General features: G+C 49.6%; 1 protein-coding gene across 1 annotated transcript in view; it reads right to left on the bottom strand.

Annotated features, from left to right (window-relative positions):
- The window catches only part of OTOF (otoferlin), a 112,035-nt gene that overhangs the window by 28,675 nt on the left and 67,372 nt on the right, over positions 1 to 15,988 (bottom strand). Inside the window, exons 6-17 of the mRNA XM_050893369.1 lie at positions 15,079 to 15,152; positions 12,297 to 12,423; positions 11,933 to 11,987; positions 9,137 to 9,268; positions 8,615 to 8,677; positions 7,664 to 7,748; positions 6,332 to 6,491; positions 4,905 to 5,091; positions 4,354 to 4,540; positions 3,445 to 3,668; positions 2,285 to 2,393; positions 1,612 to 1,795 (exon numbers count right to left, since the gene is read on the bottom strand). Of these exons, the coding sequence (XP_050749326.1) occupies positions 1,612 to 1,795; positions 2,285 to 2,393; positions 3,445 to 3,668; positions 4,354 to 4,540; positions 4,905 to 5,091; positions 6,332 to 6,491; positions 7,664 to 7,748; positions 8,615 to 8,677; positions 9,137 to 9,268; positions 11,933 to 11,987; positions 12,297 to 12,423; positions 15,079 to 15,152 (1,587 nt within the window). The remainder of the gene's footprint in view (positions 1 to 1,611; positions 1,796 to 2,284; positions 2,394 to 3,444; positions 3,669 to 4,353; positions 4,541 to 4,904; positions 5,092 to 6,331; positions 6,492 to 7,663; positions 7,749 to 8,614; positions 8,678 to 9,136; positions 9,269 to 11,932; positions 11,988 to 12,296; positions 12,424 to 15,078; positions 15,153 to 15,988) is intronic.

The raw sequence follows: 15,988 nt of genomic DNA, 5'->3' as shown, positions 1-15,988 counted from the left end.
CGGTGTGAGAGCCAGAGCCCAGGGGACAGGCTCAAAAACCACCCGTGCTTCTCATCTCCGTTCGGCATTCACCTTGACAAGGAGCTGGTGAACAAGTGAGGGAACCCCAGGTAGACGCTTTTATCAGGATTGCAAATATCCTCGATTCAGTGTGCTTTGTTTCATTTCCCAATTGAATTAAGCCAGCTAGTTAATTCTATTAACATCTATCTACTGGTATAACAAGGTGAAAATCCACTTTAAGCATATCTCATCAGGTTAAATCCAATTAGCTTTCCTTAGTACTAGTCCTTTGTATTCAAATCCAGGCTGTGGCCAAAGCCCAGCCCAGACATCCCGAGACACGTGTGCTGATCCCGTTTAGCTAGGGGCTTTCTGATCCAGCTGCTTGGGGTGGAAAGCACGCACCAGAATCACACGTGCAGCTGTCTGGCTCTTGTCCGTATTTTAGGGTGACTGCTACCTGCACATCACAAAGCAATTTGTAAAGCAGCCAAAGAAATTGCCATAATTTTATAGCTGGAGAAACCGAGGCAGAGAAAACAGAAGCGGTTTGCCCACTGACAACCAGCTGTGCATCGACAGACCCAGGGTAGGACCGAGCTTCCTGAGTCCTGGTTCAGTTAAACAGCAGAGTGCGGCTGTCAGTGACTGTAAGCAACGGGGACAGACAGACTGACAGAAAGAGAGATGCTGCAAACTAGGGAGGCTGAGACGACTTAAAGTCTTTTACCCCAATCTCCTGCCTAACACATTCTCAAGAACTTTTTCCAGCAGTTTTTGCATCCTCTCCTCTCTGCCTGTCAGTGACCTCGTCTAGCTTTTAAGATCCCAAGTGATGAAGAAATGCACCTTGTCTTGGCACAAAATTACCCTCACTTCCAAAAGCTATGCCTTATCCCTAGATGGACCTTTCCTTTTCTCCACATGGTGCTCATGATGTTTTTGTATGTCGGGCAGCTAGAGAGAGCACAGAGGCAAAGCCCAGACCTCTCCTCCCTGATGTGCAGTACTGGGCTGTGCCACCAAGAGTGGCGGCGATCCTAAGGAAGGATCTGTTTATAGAGTGGTTTCCTAAATGTATGAAACATATGTATGGGAGTGAACATTGTTTTTTCAGTGCCCACCGATGATTTTTTGGAATCCACTGGTTAACTTCATCCCTATTTGCCATAGGGGAAGAACACTAAAGGTATCAGATAGCCTTGAGTTTTGGGTGCACATCTGGCCAGGTGGATGAAGGATGGCCTTTGTAGGGTAGCCTGGGAGGTGAATTCAGCCCTTATTGGACATCAGAGAATCCACAGGAATGCTCAGAACTGTAGGGAATGGGGTGGGCATTCAGCTGGCAGACTGTAGTATCTAAGACAAGGTATCTACACGTGGGATCTTATCTCCCTTTACAGGGCATGGAGATCTGGTCCCCACTGCTGCTCCCAGGTCTGTTTGGCTGAACGAATCCAGGCTCCCATGATGGCACCAACTTCACCTCTGCAGAGGGCGGTGGGAGCTCAGACACCCAGCGCACGTGGGAACACCTACAGACCGTGTCTGAATTAAGAGCCACATCTCTGCCCAGTGGCACTTCAGTGGCCGGGTGGGCACACTTACCTGTCTGTGACCAGGGGCTTCACGGGTTGAGAGGAAGAAACAGAGACCAGCTCTCCATCCTCATCACCTTCATCCTCACTTGAGTTCTGGAGCAGCTCAGACTCCTCCTCAACCCCTTCCCCTCCCTCTTTCTTCCTCCGTAGGATGGGTTTGGTCATGCCATCGATCTGGTTCCCATAGTTACCTCAAGAAAAAAACGTGAAATAAAGTCACAGGGTTGTAACTCCAACCGGGCTCAATCTCTTGCCTTTAATTCAGGTTGGGGAGAAGTTTTCTCTGCAGGAACCATGGAGGACAGCGGAGTTCAACTCTCTGAAACCATGCCCAGGAACCATAAATTAGTGATGGGTGTCTGTCCCCTGCTCATGTCCCCTCTCGAGCCAGTAGGAATACACACCCTCCCTTTGGTGGTCAGCCTCAGGAGGCACAAAGCCAGGGTGAGAGAGGGAGCAGCTCCACTGGCCACAGCACAGCATGCACACAATAGATGATTTGGGGCCCCGCATGGCTTGTGCCAGTAGAGTTGCCATCATCTTCTCCCTAAACTGAGAGTCCTGCATGCTGTAGCATGTGTTGGTATGGAAAATGAGGAAGAAACCCTGCTCTCAGCCTTGGATCCGGCATTCCTCACCAGGTATGCTTCAAAACCACCCTCCCCCCAAAACCAACCAACCTATTGTGACCTCGAAGTTGATGGGTTTGTCACCAATCTTCCTGTCGATCATGGTAGCTTCCAAGAAGGCTCCAAAGAGAAAGAACTCCTCCATCTTCCCAGTGCAGTTCTGCAGGAGAAATCACGGGATCAGGGTTGAGGTCAGCCGGAAGGATACCTCGGATGGCAGGTCCCCTTGGGCAGAGGGGTGCATCACCTGGCACCTCTGAGCACCCTCATGTGAAGGCAAGGTGCCACCGCTTGGGCTTTCAAGGGGGCCATGAGGGTTTTCTCTCCCCCAGCCTCAGCCATCTCTAGGCTCATTGCAGAGAGACTTTAATTAAAGATTTTAGCCTAACACATTTTTCAAACATGTTGAGATCAGTCATCCCTTGCACGTGAGGGACTGTCTAAGGGATGTTCAGGAATACGAGCCTGAGTTCACTCACAAATTGAATTAATCAAACCACACCGAACCATCTGCCTGGATGCTCTTTCAGAACTGGAATGGCTTTATTTCCAGGTGGCTTCGTCTCCCCTGGAGGTGAATTAAGGCCACTTTACTTCTGAAGGAGAGCTTTCACACAGGCGTGCGCTGCCGTCAGACTTCTCCATTTCTACTTCATATCCTTGGCTCATATGGATTGACACAGGTAGGCATCCCCAGGTAGGACAAGCCTGGATGTGTCCATTTATGCAGAGCACAGGCAGCAGCCTTGTGGGCTTCTGCATGTCAGGACTAAAGCTGTGGGGCTTCTCTTGTCAGGAAACAGCCGTTCAATTTCTCTGACCAGTTCCATCCTGCCAGAATTGGTTGGGAAATAGATGAGATTCTTGGCTTCTGTCTGAAATCCATCTTCAGGATAGGAGTGAGACAGCTGCCATTAGGAGATGGTTCTTTGTCCTTGTGTGACTCCCAACTGGAGAAACATCTCAAAGTTTAGGATTCTCCCTTACTCAGATATTCCTTCTGCCCAGCACTCCTAAGAGAGCTGAGCATTTGAATGATCATAAAATATAAAATCCTTGCAAGATTTGCATTCATTCTGGATCCCCCGGGATCCAGAACATTTAGGGCAACACTAAATGAAATCCTCGGTTTGTGAGACCAAAGATAATTAACCAAGAGGCCTGACACCCAAGACTCACCACTGGCAGCTGTAGGGTTAGGGGTAACTTACATCAGCAATTGATGTGGCCTGCTCAACTTGCACCTCGGTGGAGCTGTTGATCTCTGGGTTGCTGGTGTCCAAGATCTCCACAGCAAGGCTCATCAAAAGTCTGGCCCGGAAGGAGACGCCTTCGCCCAGACCCTCGTTCAGCTCTTGGTGTTCATCCATCAGGGTGTAGTTCCGAGTGGAGCCGTACATGTTCACCCACGCAGGGCCAAAGGTGGGCAGGAAGCCTGCAGCAGATCGGACATGCGCGTAAGGAAGGGGATGTGCAAGGAGGAGGGCATGACTTTGCCTCGGGATACAAACTCACTCATGGATTGGCATCACTTTTTCTGGTCTGTGTACGGTGACGCAGGCTTGAATATGCACATGTGTGTGCATGGAATTGCACGATTGCAACCATACATGGAGACAGTTTCGCAGTGGCGGCAGTGATGGGGACTATGCAGCGCACCAGCCCAAAGACAGAGGTGAGCTGGACAAGTTACCCAATGTGAGAGTCAAGAAAAAAGACGCCCCCCCCCCCCCCCCCCCGCCATCAGTCCCCTTTCTAGAGCCATCTTTGGTTTCACATTGGTCCTGCCTATGTATGCTGGTGTGTTCGTGTGTGCCTGAATGGGGGAGCCTGTCAGATATTCACCCATTCATGGCAATGAATTTTTTGCTCTTGGGTGTCTTTCCTTTCAAGTGGTAGACTGGAGACTTGTGACAAGGCTTGGTTTTCAAAGAGTGCATGTCCAGCGACCTCAGAAGACCACTGCAGTGAATCAAAGTTTCTCCAGCTGTGCACCAAGAAGTAGCTATCTATCTCCAGGGGTGGGGAAGGAGTCTAGGCTATTTTGCTGACTCTCTGCCAAAGCGATGTCTCTCTACCATGAAGAAGGTAGCTCAGTCTGCCCCCCGCCTTAGCTTTACCTTTGTCTCCTTCGTTAGAGATCTTCCGCAAATCAATGAAATGGGTACCAATGGCCACATCATTGACTTTGTCCGAGTCTCGGATCTGGATCTTTATCCGCTTGCACAATGGGGGGAACATTTCGGTGAAGACTATTTGCTCGTTCCAGAGAGGCTCATAGCTGCTTTTTTGTATGGATGTCTTCCCCTGCCGAGTGAGAGGAGATAGATGTTTGACAAAGGTTTGTCAAGCTAGGGAGATAGATGTTTGACAAGCTCTCAAGCCATCCCTCACAACCTGAACTGCTCCCTTGCTAATGACCACTGAAACATGCATTCTGTCTTGTGACTTTCCTCTCCCAAGTAACAAGCTCCTTTCCTCAACTGGAGAGAGCTGCAAACTCATCATAGTCTACACAAGAGAGGGGAAACAGCAAGGAAGGTGGCTTTGCCATGCATCTCAGCATCTACATGCCAGGACAACTGAGATCATCTCTGGCCACCTGTACAATGGCTGGTCCTGCTCACGTTACCTCCCAGGGTCACTCTGGTACCGCACGCAGCTTGCTCACCTTCTGTCCTGCAAAGACCACCTGCACGTAGGGGTCTACCAAGTCCTTGTTCTCCCCAATGAGAGCCTTCTTCACATTGGCCATGATGCTGGTGTTCATACGGGGCAGTCCCTCCGCTCGATAGATCTTGATGTAGAAACGAGCCCACTGCCTCTCCGGAGGGACGCCGTCCGGGAGGAGGAGGTTCCTGCAACGTCGACAGATAAGGCTGGAAACAGCCGCCGGGGCTGGCAGGTTTGTCAGGAGAGGCTTACCAAAGAGGGAGAAGCAGCCCCACTTTCTGAGCACAGGCTCTGTGGAGGTGGAAGGATGACCATTTCTGCAGCCATACATTTTATTGCTGTTCTGTTTCTGCCCAACCTCCTGTTTTGGGGTGGGAAGTGGTGGTTTTGTAAGCAAAGTCTTAGAGGAGCCTGTTAAGGTGCCCCTGGGACAAAGTGCATTCCACTGAAGGGATATAATTATTATTGTCAGTGGAGTCTAGGGAACAAATAAACTCAGCCTAATTTAGACATCTGAAGCAGGCCAGATGAATGGGATGTTAGAAGAGCCTTTTTTCTTTATCAGGGTACACGGGGAGCTCCACCAAATTGATTTTCTTGGCATATTTGGCTTTCCTCTTCCGGGGGAAGAAATGAGAGCCATGGGGGATGCTGTGAACAAAACAATTTCTAGAGGAATTGCTGGAGTTGTCCATGAAAAAGTGGGATAATATCACCACTACAGCATGGAATACTGACCCAAAATAGTTCAGGTGGTGCCTCGAGCCCACTGGTCCCCAGCAAGTCAAGAAAGCTGTACTGGTATTTTGCTACTAGTCTGGATTTCTGATTATGTGGTGAGAGGCTGCAAGGTAGACTTGAAAGCCTGTGGTTGCACTTGGAGGTATTTAATCAGCCTGAAATGTTTTGAGGCTGGAACTAAGTTTTAAACTCTCCTGATTTTTCTTCCATGGCCTTTTAGATGCTCTGGGGAGTCAAAGAGCCCTGCCCACCCACACAGCCTGGGAAACCTCACCCAGACCTCCCTGCTCTGCCCTGGCAGTTAGTGATGAGACCCCATCCCATCCCATCCCACCCAAGGGCCAACAGGAGCATTGGGTAAACAGTGAGGACATGAGGTTGGTTGACATCAGGCTGGTGTTGGTATAGAGAGCTCAACAACCAGCAGATGGTCTGACCTGACAGAAGTGACTGCTCTGTACTTGATATGACCTGGATTTGCACCAGTAATCTGCCACGTGTTCCCTCTCTGAAAAGCAACTTATTGGTCCCTCCGGTTTCATTGCACAAGGTAGGTACGTGTACTAGAGGGGCTGTCAGCCTGCTGTGGTAGGCATGCTCTCCTCGTTGTACGATCCAAGGTAAAGAGACGTGAAAAGTCATTCCCAAGAAAGTCTGTGTGAAGCTGGCTCTGCAGATCCTTACCCTTCAATATCATCCTCGTCCGTCTCATTGGCTTTGTGTGGTGTCTTGATGTTGTCCCCTTTCCCTACCACGGCGACGTCACACTTCAGGTAACCTTTCAGCCCGGCGGTGAGATCCTCGGGGTCAGAAAGGATGGCCCATTTGTGGTAGAACTGGTGCTCTGGAAGCCAGGGGACAAGACAGTCATTTATCAGAATGAGACAGAGCAATTAACTGTGAGGACTGGAAACGTCCTTCTACTCGAGTTGGGGGACCTGCACATATGTGTAAGAGACATCTTCAGGTGTGAGGAATTCAGACAGAAACCCCTGAAAAATTCATTAGGAAGATGTGTCTCATGTTGAAGACAGAGAAGCAATGGGATAAGCTGTCTGAAGGGGGATGGAGTCTCCATCACTGGAAGTCACCATCCCTGGGGGTATTTAAAAGACGAGTAGACGTGGCGCTTAGGGACATGGTTAGTGGTGGACTTGATGGTGTTAGGTCAACAGTTGGACTCGATGATCTTAATGGTCTTTTCCAACCTAAATGACTCTATGATTCTAAGTCTTTAAGGTCTCAGGTGCCTTTTGGATGGTGTTAGAAAGACTTCATCCTTCTGTGGAGCAGGGAACTAGACTAGATGCTCCCCTAAGGTCCCCCTCATCATCTGCTGACCGCCCCTCAAGTGCAGACTCTGGAAGCTTCGTTTACATCTTAGTTCTCAGGCTTATTTATAGAGGCAGAATGCTGCAATAGGCCTGACATAGGAGCAAGGAAAAAACCAAAACCGCCGTGATTTTGGAGGTATCTTTTCCGAAGGGGTGTTGTGTGTTCAGCTCTGGCATGCTGCGAGCATCGGGCCCTCAAACGGGCATTGCTGTTCTGTCTACCATCAGCGAGCAACACGACAGCAGCTCTAATCAACCTCTCTCTCTTTTCCATTGCACACCAGACATCTTCCTTTCTTGGTTTAAATGCCAGCCTCAGAGGGCAAGATCCAGTCCATGACCTTCAGCGATCTGGAAGGCTGATGCCTTGCCTAAGCAAGTCACCTTGGGCTTCCTTCCTCAGCAGGTCAGTGGATAGGGACCAGCACGCCCAGAGGGCATCTCAGCCTCTGGCTCTAACACCTTATTTCAGGATGGGATATACAACCTTCTCCGGAGGTGCTGAGCGCTCTTTCCTGACCGCAGAGGGTAGCCCAGTTGACTTGCTTATATCTAGGATACTAAAATTAAGTTAGATAAGCATCGCCCAAGGAAACCAGCACCTGCCCGGCTACCTTGCAAGGACATTTATTCAATGGAGCAGGTAGGCACATAGGGCTGGTTGCAAATGGCATTTACATACCAGGTTGGGTATAAACGGTTCCAACGTCCATCTTGAAGGAGCCTACCAAAGTCCCACTGCGCAAGAGGTTTTTTGAGTGGATCACCTGGAAATCGAGAGGGGAAAACTGGTCAGGCTTTTTTTCCATGCCCTGGGAGCCATAAGGCTCTCTCCAGAGGTGTTCAGTGTCAGACGGGAAAGGAGCTGATGCATTTTCCTTGGTCTGTATAAGGACACTAAGAGGCATGGTGGGGTTGGCAGCTCTTGCTTAGCAGTCTTGCAAGCAAGTGTATACTTGGATTGAATAGAAAAAAAAGCAAAGAAATTAATCTTTGAAACAAGATGCAGTTTTCCAGCCACTATGGTAACAAATGCTGGGACATTTACCTGAAGGAAGGGTCTTTAGGATGCTCAAAATCTATGCTCTAATTCCCTTTGTGGGAGAAATTGTACAGCCGGTCTGTGTGTGGCATAGATATGGATATTCCTAATTAGTGTGCTTTGGTCAGTGAATCTGCAAATCTCGTTCATTGCCCTCCTCTGTGGCTGTGGGGAGGGCTGCAGTCTCTGCTTTGCTCTCAGCATCTGCAGTCCTGAATTTCCACAATAGCTCTGCTATCTCATGCCCCAGGAAATCCTCTGGCAGGCTTGGGAAGGTCTTTCTTCTCCCCAAGCCTAAACACATCCCAGGACAGGTTTAGTTCTTCTGCCTGGCTCTGAAATACCAGAGATCAGCCACGGAGGGAGACAGCGCATGCAGGAGTGGAGCTGCATGGACCCAGCAATGACGGTCAGCAACAGAAAGAGGGACTGGGGGTCTGCAAAAGAGGTGAGGCTTGTAGGACCAAACACCTCAGCTTCTGTTGGGGGTCTCACATTAAGGACCTTAAATCCACCCCCAGTGCGTACGCAAAGTGGGCTGATTTCTTCCAAAGCCCCGTGAAAAGGATAAACACAACCATGCTCACTTACGGACAGCTTGATGATCTTGTCAAACATGACATCTGGGGGGACGTGGAAATCGAAGACGAAGTACTGGAAAGGAAAGAGCAGTCGTGAAGGCAGGAGAGCCGGGGTGGGCTCCTTTTGGATTGGAAGACAGTATTACAGTGCACATTCCAGCTGGAGAAGCTGTGACTGCCTGGAGGAGCATCCTGCAGCACGTGTCACAGCAGGGATGCATCCGTGTGAGCCCCAACCCTGACAGCCTCTGCAGTCTGGGGAACTAGAAGGAAGCACTAACTTCTTAGAAAAACTGAGAATCATTTAGCACAGATCAAGTGAGTGCACTTTTTACCATTTTGCAAAATGCCAGAGGGCAAAGGCTTCATTTCTCCTTTCTGCGTGGTTTGAGATTTCATCTTATTCTGACAAGAGGTGACAGAAGAAAAAAAGAAAAAGACCCAAGTGACAAGAAATTACATTTAATTGACTAACTGCAATGTAGACCCTGAGGAGACAGTAGCCGTGAGCATCACTGGAGGACAGACCCACCTCATTGTAGTAAGGACAATTGGTCGATTCCTTCATGGACGTGTATTTCTTTTCCTCTCCAACCTCCACGCAGACCACGGGGTCCATGTTGAGCCCAACCAGCTGCCGGGCCTCGATGATGGTGATGCTGACCTGGGGAGAAGGATTCATGCACCTTCACCTCCTGAGAGCAGCATCAGATGCCGCTCGCTGCCTTAACCCCTGTCTGCCCATCTCTCGTTTTTTTGAGGCATTTTCAGTGCAGTGGTGGCAGCTCTGGGGTCTACTTGTCACGCCAAAGACACCGGGCTGCTCGGACAAGCCTGAGCGAGCTGCAACGCGGTGTGGGATGCAGGAGACTCCGGGCATGGGTGGCTTCACGCGAGGTGTAAAGTCAAATGGATTTTAGCTAAGCTGTGGGAGCGGAGGCTCGGCTGGTGAGACCCCAGCTGGCTCAACTTGCTTCTGCTAGAAAACACAAAGGGTTGCAGTTGGACTAGATGATCGTTGTGGGTCCCTTCCAACTGAAACATTCTATTCTACTCTATTCTATTCTACTCCACTCTATTGTTTATTATTTCTGGCGTATTCCCCACCATTTCATGGTTCAACCCTCCCATATGCATGCATACACACATGCCGTTCTATTTAAATGAAGTACTCCGGTATGTGGTATATGAAAAATAAACTACTTTCAATAGAGTATGAGCAAATCATCCAGATGAAACACTTGCATGTATTGATGACACAGAAGTTTGTCATTCACAATTTAATCCACCTTGTGACATTAAATTAATATTAGGTATTTAGATTGTATCTAAATTCCTTCCTTGCAATATTAAATTCATATTAGGAATTCCTGCTTGGATTATACCTAAATTTCTTAATTTAACTAAAAAACATAAGGTGCAATTTCATGTAGGTACCAAATCTTTTCAATTCCCAGCAGCCATTTTTCTAGAGTCATCTCTTTAAAATCTATCACAAGTTGGTGGTAGGACAGGTATCCTCCAGGTTTCAAAGCATAGTGAATTTGGGTATCCTTTCAAATTATTTTTTCTAAAAAACATGAACTCTCAGTCCTGGCTACCCTGAAGTCCAACAGATGAGTGAATTTACACATGCCTTCTCTAGCTATCATTAATTATTTTTGTAACTTGAACTCAGCTTTATCTTAAACCATATAATAATGGAAAATAGAAATCTATTAAAAATTAAACTATTATCTTTATGGTTAAATTTGGGGAAATTTCATTTTGTAAGAAGAGGCTTGACTTTCAATCAGATTTCTTTAAAAGAGGCTCAGATTCCAGTCCAAAAAAAAAAAAAAAAAAAAGAAAAAAACCACCAGAAGCTGCTGGGATGCTGTGATAATTTAAGCTGAAGTATTCTATTCTAAAGTGCTCCTAAAAGGCAGCTGATAAAGGCTAGTGGAGCCCTCAGAGGAAGGGGGCAAGGCTGCCCGGTGTTTATCATTGCACAGACTGACTTAGCGCAGAGGAGCTGAGGTGCAAATGCAACCTCCGATCCCGCACCCAGCGCTGCAGCAGCTCAGGGAACCCGGCTCAGGTTCATTCCTCACGTACAGCACGGCAAAGTGTGTGGAAACACCCCAAACAGCTGCTGGGGAGGCTTGCAGCCAGGGTCATCTCTGCACCAAGACCTCCCCTCCACCCCTGCCCCGACCCACACCAGCTCCTGGAGATGACTTGGCTGGGCACCATCCTTCATTAACGCTTTGTGCCTTCCTCCCATCCCCTCTGCTGCCACAGACCGAGGCAGCGTCTTGAGGTTTCCCAGGGATGGGGCCTGGAAGATCAAGTCCTTTCCTCTCAATTCTCAGATGTTCCAGAAAAGCCAGTTGTCACAGGAAAGCAGACACACGGAGGTCAGCCAGGCACGTACCTTGTTCATGAACCAGCCTAGCGCTGCACATCCTTTTACACTCCAGAAATAAGCCATTCCCCATGAACACCAACCTTGTGATCCTCCTGTTTGCAGTGGCCAAATAACTGGACCTTGTGTGCCTTCTGCCGCCTGGTTGTAATTTGTTTTGCACCTTCCCCCTCCTCTTTATGTTCTTTATGTTTCCCCCTCCTGAACCAAGCACACTCGTTCCCTGTAAGCGCCACAATTTGGTCTGCAGCGGATGCTGCAAATGTTCCGCAATAAATCTCTAACAAAAATCATTATTTGCATCGTTCCGAGATATCCCCAGGAACGTGCTGCTGTGCTGAGAGGCGAGGACATAAAGCTAAATCGCTGCTGAATTGGCACAACTTGGCGAAAACGAGAAGAGGAGCCAATTTATGAATCATGCTGGCACCAACTAGCAGAAGAAAAGGGAGCAGCATGGATCATCTGAGCCTTGGGAAACTAAATGTGTGGTTCTTCTAACTCCAGATTAAAGTGGCAGGAATGGAGCATCGCTCAACAGGACAACAGCAGCCATGTACCAGCCTATGTGAGGAAATCCAGTGAGCAAAAACCTACTGCCAACCAGGGCTCACCAATCTTGAGTACTAAACAGCATACTGAAAGCTCTTGGGGAATAAGAGAAATGTATTTGAGACAGCCTGTTTCAATCACAGATTAATCTGGGCTTCCTGGGCTTCACATGATGGAGAGCAAACCCAATTAATTACTCAATCTCGAGTTTATCGCTCGACCATTTAAATGCCAGCTCTTGGGAAGTCGTGCTTTGTGAGTGCGGTGCGTTGAAACCCAGCACGAACTTGCTCCCTGCAAAACCGCCCCCCCACCCCCTGGGTTGTGACCCCCGTGAGCTGAGGTTGGGGCCACAACCTTGTCACCTACCTGGTAATCCATTGGCCTCCCAGCACTCGGCTCCATTTTGATGTCAGGCTTGGACCTTTGGAGGGGCAGAAGAAACAAACCCTCAGTCAAACCACAGACGGACTTGCTGCAAGACACAGTGTTTGCAGGGTCACCCCTCGAAGCTCCTGCCCTCTTTGAATCTGAGGAATATAAACCCCGGGGGCTGTGAAACACCACTGAACATGGGTGCTCTTTGTAGCAGGCCAGCTATTTCCAAAAAAACACCGGCTGCATGGGGCAATGTGATTTCCAACACACCCTGTCTGAGGGGACACACGGTTGTGGGGTGTCTGCCAGCGTGCCCTCACCTCCTGGCTTGCACAAGCTCACATCTGGACCTCACCTCTTATTCGAGACATTGGTGGTGACAGCTGTGACGGAGGCCAAGGAGATGGTGTCCGGCTCCAGTCCGCCGCCCTGTCTCATGGCTTTTCGGTCCAGGTCTTCTGCCTCCAAAACGGCAGGTTCATCTGCACAAAGGAGACAAAAGAATCTCTCTTATTGTTTCCACTCGGTGAATAATTAAAGGCGAAGAGAAAGGTAACCAATATGCCCCATCAACCTCACCCGATCATACAAAGAACAATGGTCACCAGGTCAGGTCACAGACAACCTGGTCTAAAAAGGGATTAAAAAAGAGGTATTGCCTCCTGTGACACATTATTCTGCCTGGGCAGCATGCCTGTATATGGTTTTGTGCAGGCAAAAAGAAAACAGAAAATGGCAAACACCCCAGACTTCAAGGGGTGAAAGAGCGTTTGAGCAAGTGTCGCAGCTCTAACTACCAGAAGAGCAGTTGCAAAGACAACCAACTGTCTAGCTTTGGGGTAGAGAGCTCTGAAAAAACAGGAGAAAGGGGGCATTTCCCAAGCAGAAAAATCGCTTCAGGGAGAGTCAAGACCCCAGATCCCACCGGCACTGAGACACAGCTGCGTTGTCCACCGCTCTGCGTTTCTGTTGGAAGAAGTTGCCGAGATACTCCTTTCCTGCGCACAACCCGTGTGCGTGTCGTACCTGCCCCTCCCGCCTTTGCTCTGGTCAAGAAATGACCACAAAGCAGCAATGACTGTTTTCTGTTGGGCCAAAACCACCAGTATAGCTGTTGGGTCACTGGTTTGCTTTGGTGGCACAGCTGTACGAATCCACTCATACAGCATAGACACTGCCCCTGGGAAACAGGTTCCCTGTCTCTTTACTAACCTAGGCAAGCTTGTAGCTTGCTCCAGGAGATCGGCATGCTCCAGGAGACCAGAAATCAGGTTTTTCACCATAGTCTGGCCTGTTTTTGTAAGATAACACAGGCTTCAGCTGAAGCGAGGGAGAGCTAGGCTGGGTGTTAGGAAAAGCTTTCCGTCAGGGTGGAGAGACACACTGCTGCAGGTTGGGTGGGGAAAGGGTGCCCTCAACTCAACTGGGAGTTTTTGAGATTGAGTCAGAGCCACACCAGCCGGGAAGGACCTCAGCAAGTTCGATCCTACCACGTGCGGGTGGGCGGACAGACTCGCAGCCTCCCAGCTTGGTTTTCGGTGATTCAGTGGGTCTGTTTGACCTGAGCGGGACCAGCAGTCTGTACGGGAGGAAAGCAGACCATGGCACGAGAGGGATGCTGCCTTGGCCAACAGGCAGAGGGTGGTGCAACACATCCACCCCGTCCCATCAGCGGCTGGCCAGACCAAGGGTAGGAATCACAACCGAGGCAGCACTCAGGCTGAGAGAGGAGGGTGGTGTTAAGAGGGCAGAGCCCTGGTGAGGTATGTGAAAGCCAGAGGTACCTGGGGAAGGTGGAAGAAGGAGCCCCCGTGGCTGTGCAGCACTGACCACACCATGCAATATAGCAGCTGTGTTGCAACCGTTCCCTGACCACAGGTAAATCCTGATCTGTGAAGGCACTCTGCTATCTGACCATGCACCCTGTTCCTGCCTTTGCATCCCGGCTGCTTTGCCCATGGTCTTGCGTGAAGCTTTAACCACGAGATGAATGCCCAGGCACTGGGGAAAGAGGGAGGCCAACCAAGTTCCAATGCCATGCCTTCCCGCAGGCTGCCAATGCCGCTACCTACACTGGTGTCCCAGGCCAAATTCCCCTTTTCCTGTCCTCAAACCTGGCTGAAAAACAGTGGAGATTTGCCCAGAAACACTATCTAAAGCAACGCTTTGTCCTTGCCTGCAAACATGCATTCCCCCATTTCTTTGCCGTTGAAACCCAATCCTTTGGTCTGAATGGAAACAACAACAAATTTCCGATTGCTGACCCTCTTGTGCGTTTCCAGAAAGGCATCCAATTTCAGCGCCGCCGCGGTGCCGAGCCCGGGGAACAGGCAGCCCTGCAGCAGCTGAGCCCTTCCTCTCGTGGTGGTGGTGGTGGTGGTGGTGGTGCTGGTGGTGGTGCTGGTGGTGGTGGTGGTGGTGGTGGTGGTGGTGGTGGTGCTGCTGCCTCACCGCGCACCCAGCAAGGTGCAAGGGCTAAATCCTGCTTTCCATTGTCACATTTGCAAATCATCCCTTAAATATAAGCCAGAAGCTGCCTGCATGACGCCCAGGTGTTGCCACAGGTGGGATATCACAAGGTGGGTGATATCTGGCCAAGCCTTCAGCTGGAGACTCTCTCCATCAGTTCCTACTTCCCATTTCCCCGTGGACACCCTCTCTCCAGCTCTCCTCCCGAGCACCCAGTGCTCCCTGTCTAATCCCCGAGTTACTGACTGGCTGTGCCCGACGTGAGCCACTTTGGGGACAGACTTTTTAGCAGGGCCTGTAGCGATAGGACAAGGGGTGATGGGTTTAAACTAAAAGAGGGGAGATTCAGACTAGATAGAAGGAAGAAATTGTTTATGATGAGGGTGGTGAAACACTGGCACAGGCTGCCCAGAGAGGTGGGAGATGCCCCATCCCTGGAAACATTCCAGGTCAGGTTGGACGGGGCTCTGAGCAACCTGATCGAGTTGAAGATGTCCCTGCTCATGGAAGAGGGGCTGGACTAGATGGCCTTTGGAGGTCCCTTCCCACCCAAACCATTCCATGATTCTATGATTCTATGGGGTCTCTCAGGTGCTTTCCTGGGATGTGGAGGATAGCCAAAAAGCGGCACTGGAGCAGGGAACAACCTCCTCCCAGGAACAACGTACCTTGTTTCCGATGGTCATCCTTTGTTGGGCGCATCTTGCCAAGCTTCATGGCTGAAAAAACTCCTTTCCCGGCTCTGGAAGAAGAGAGGGAGGAAAAAAAAACCCCATCAATTACTGTATTTTTAGTGCTCTTTTCTGGGACTTGGGGTTGGGAACAGGAGGAGCCTTTCACAGCTCAAAAGCAAGAGAGGAAATATCAGCTGAAAGACTGAGCAGGGGCTGCTGCAAACACGCCGCAGGGCAGAGTCAAGATTGCAGCTAAATGCACTGCCTTAGAGTCTTGGGTCTCGTTTGTTTTTTTTATCAGGGAATGCCCCAACTTGGGATAAAACACAAGGCTGGAGCACAGCGTTAGCAGCCAACAAACTCTTCCCCCCGACCCGTGCCTCCCGTCTCTGCTGCTGGCCCCGGCTGCACACAGACTTCTCATCTCTCCTGACCCGTTTGTGCAATTGCTCCCCAGTTACCTAAAACCATTTACTAAAAATTAAAACATCCAACCACTTCCCCCACCACCTTGCTCTGAAAAGTCGATAACCTCTTTGGCTAGATCAGCAGCAAACCTGTGCAGATCCTAAGGTTTTTCAGCAGCCCACTGCAGCAACATGATTTTTCCCCTTCTAGTGTGGTAAACACCAGTACCGGGTCTGTCTTAGCTCTCCATCTGAATCTAGGCTGGGATCAAATTCACTCAGGGCAGTTTGGGCTGGATTGGCTGATAAAATAATGGTTTGCAAATGGCTTGCCAGTTGCTTTCTAAAAATATCTATCATCTCAAGGCAAGTTTAAGAAATATAACTTATAGCTCCAAATGCTTCAGCGGGGCTAGGGCTGTTACTCCAGCTCAGAAATCAGCCCATGCAACCACAAGTGCATTGACAGTCTGGACTCCGACGCTACCTGGCGTTTG

The sequence above is a fragment of the Gymnogyps californianus genome, chromosome 3 (assembly GCF_018139145.2).
Source record: "Gymnogyps californianus isolate 813 chromosome 3, ASM1813914v2, whole genome shotgun sequence".
Lineage (NCBI taxonomy): Eukaryota > Metazoa > Chordata > Aves > Accipitriformes > Cathartidae > Gymnogyps > Gymnogyps californianus.
This window is presented reverse-complemented; position numbering and strand designations above follow the sequence as displayed.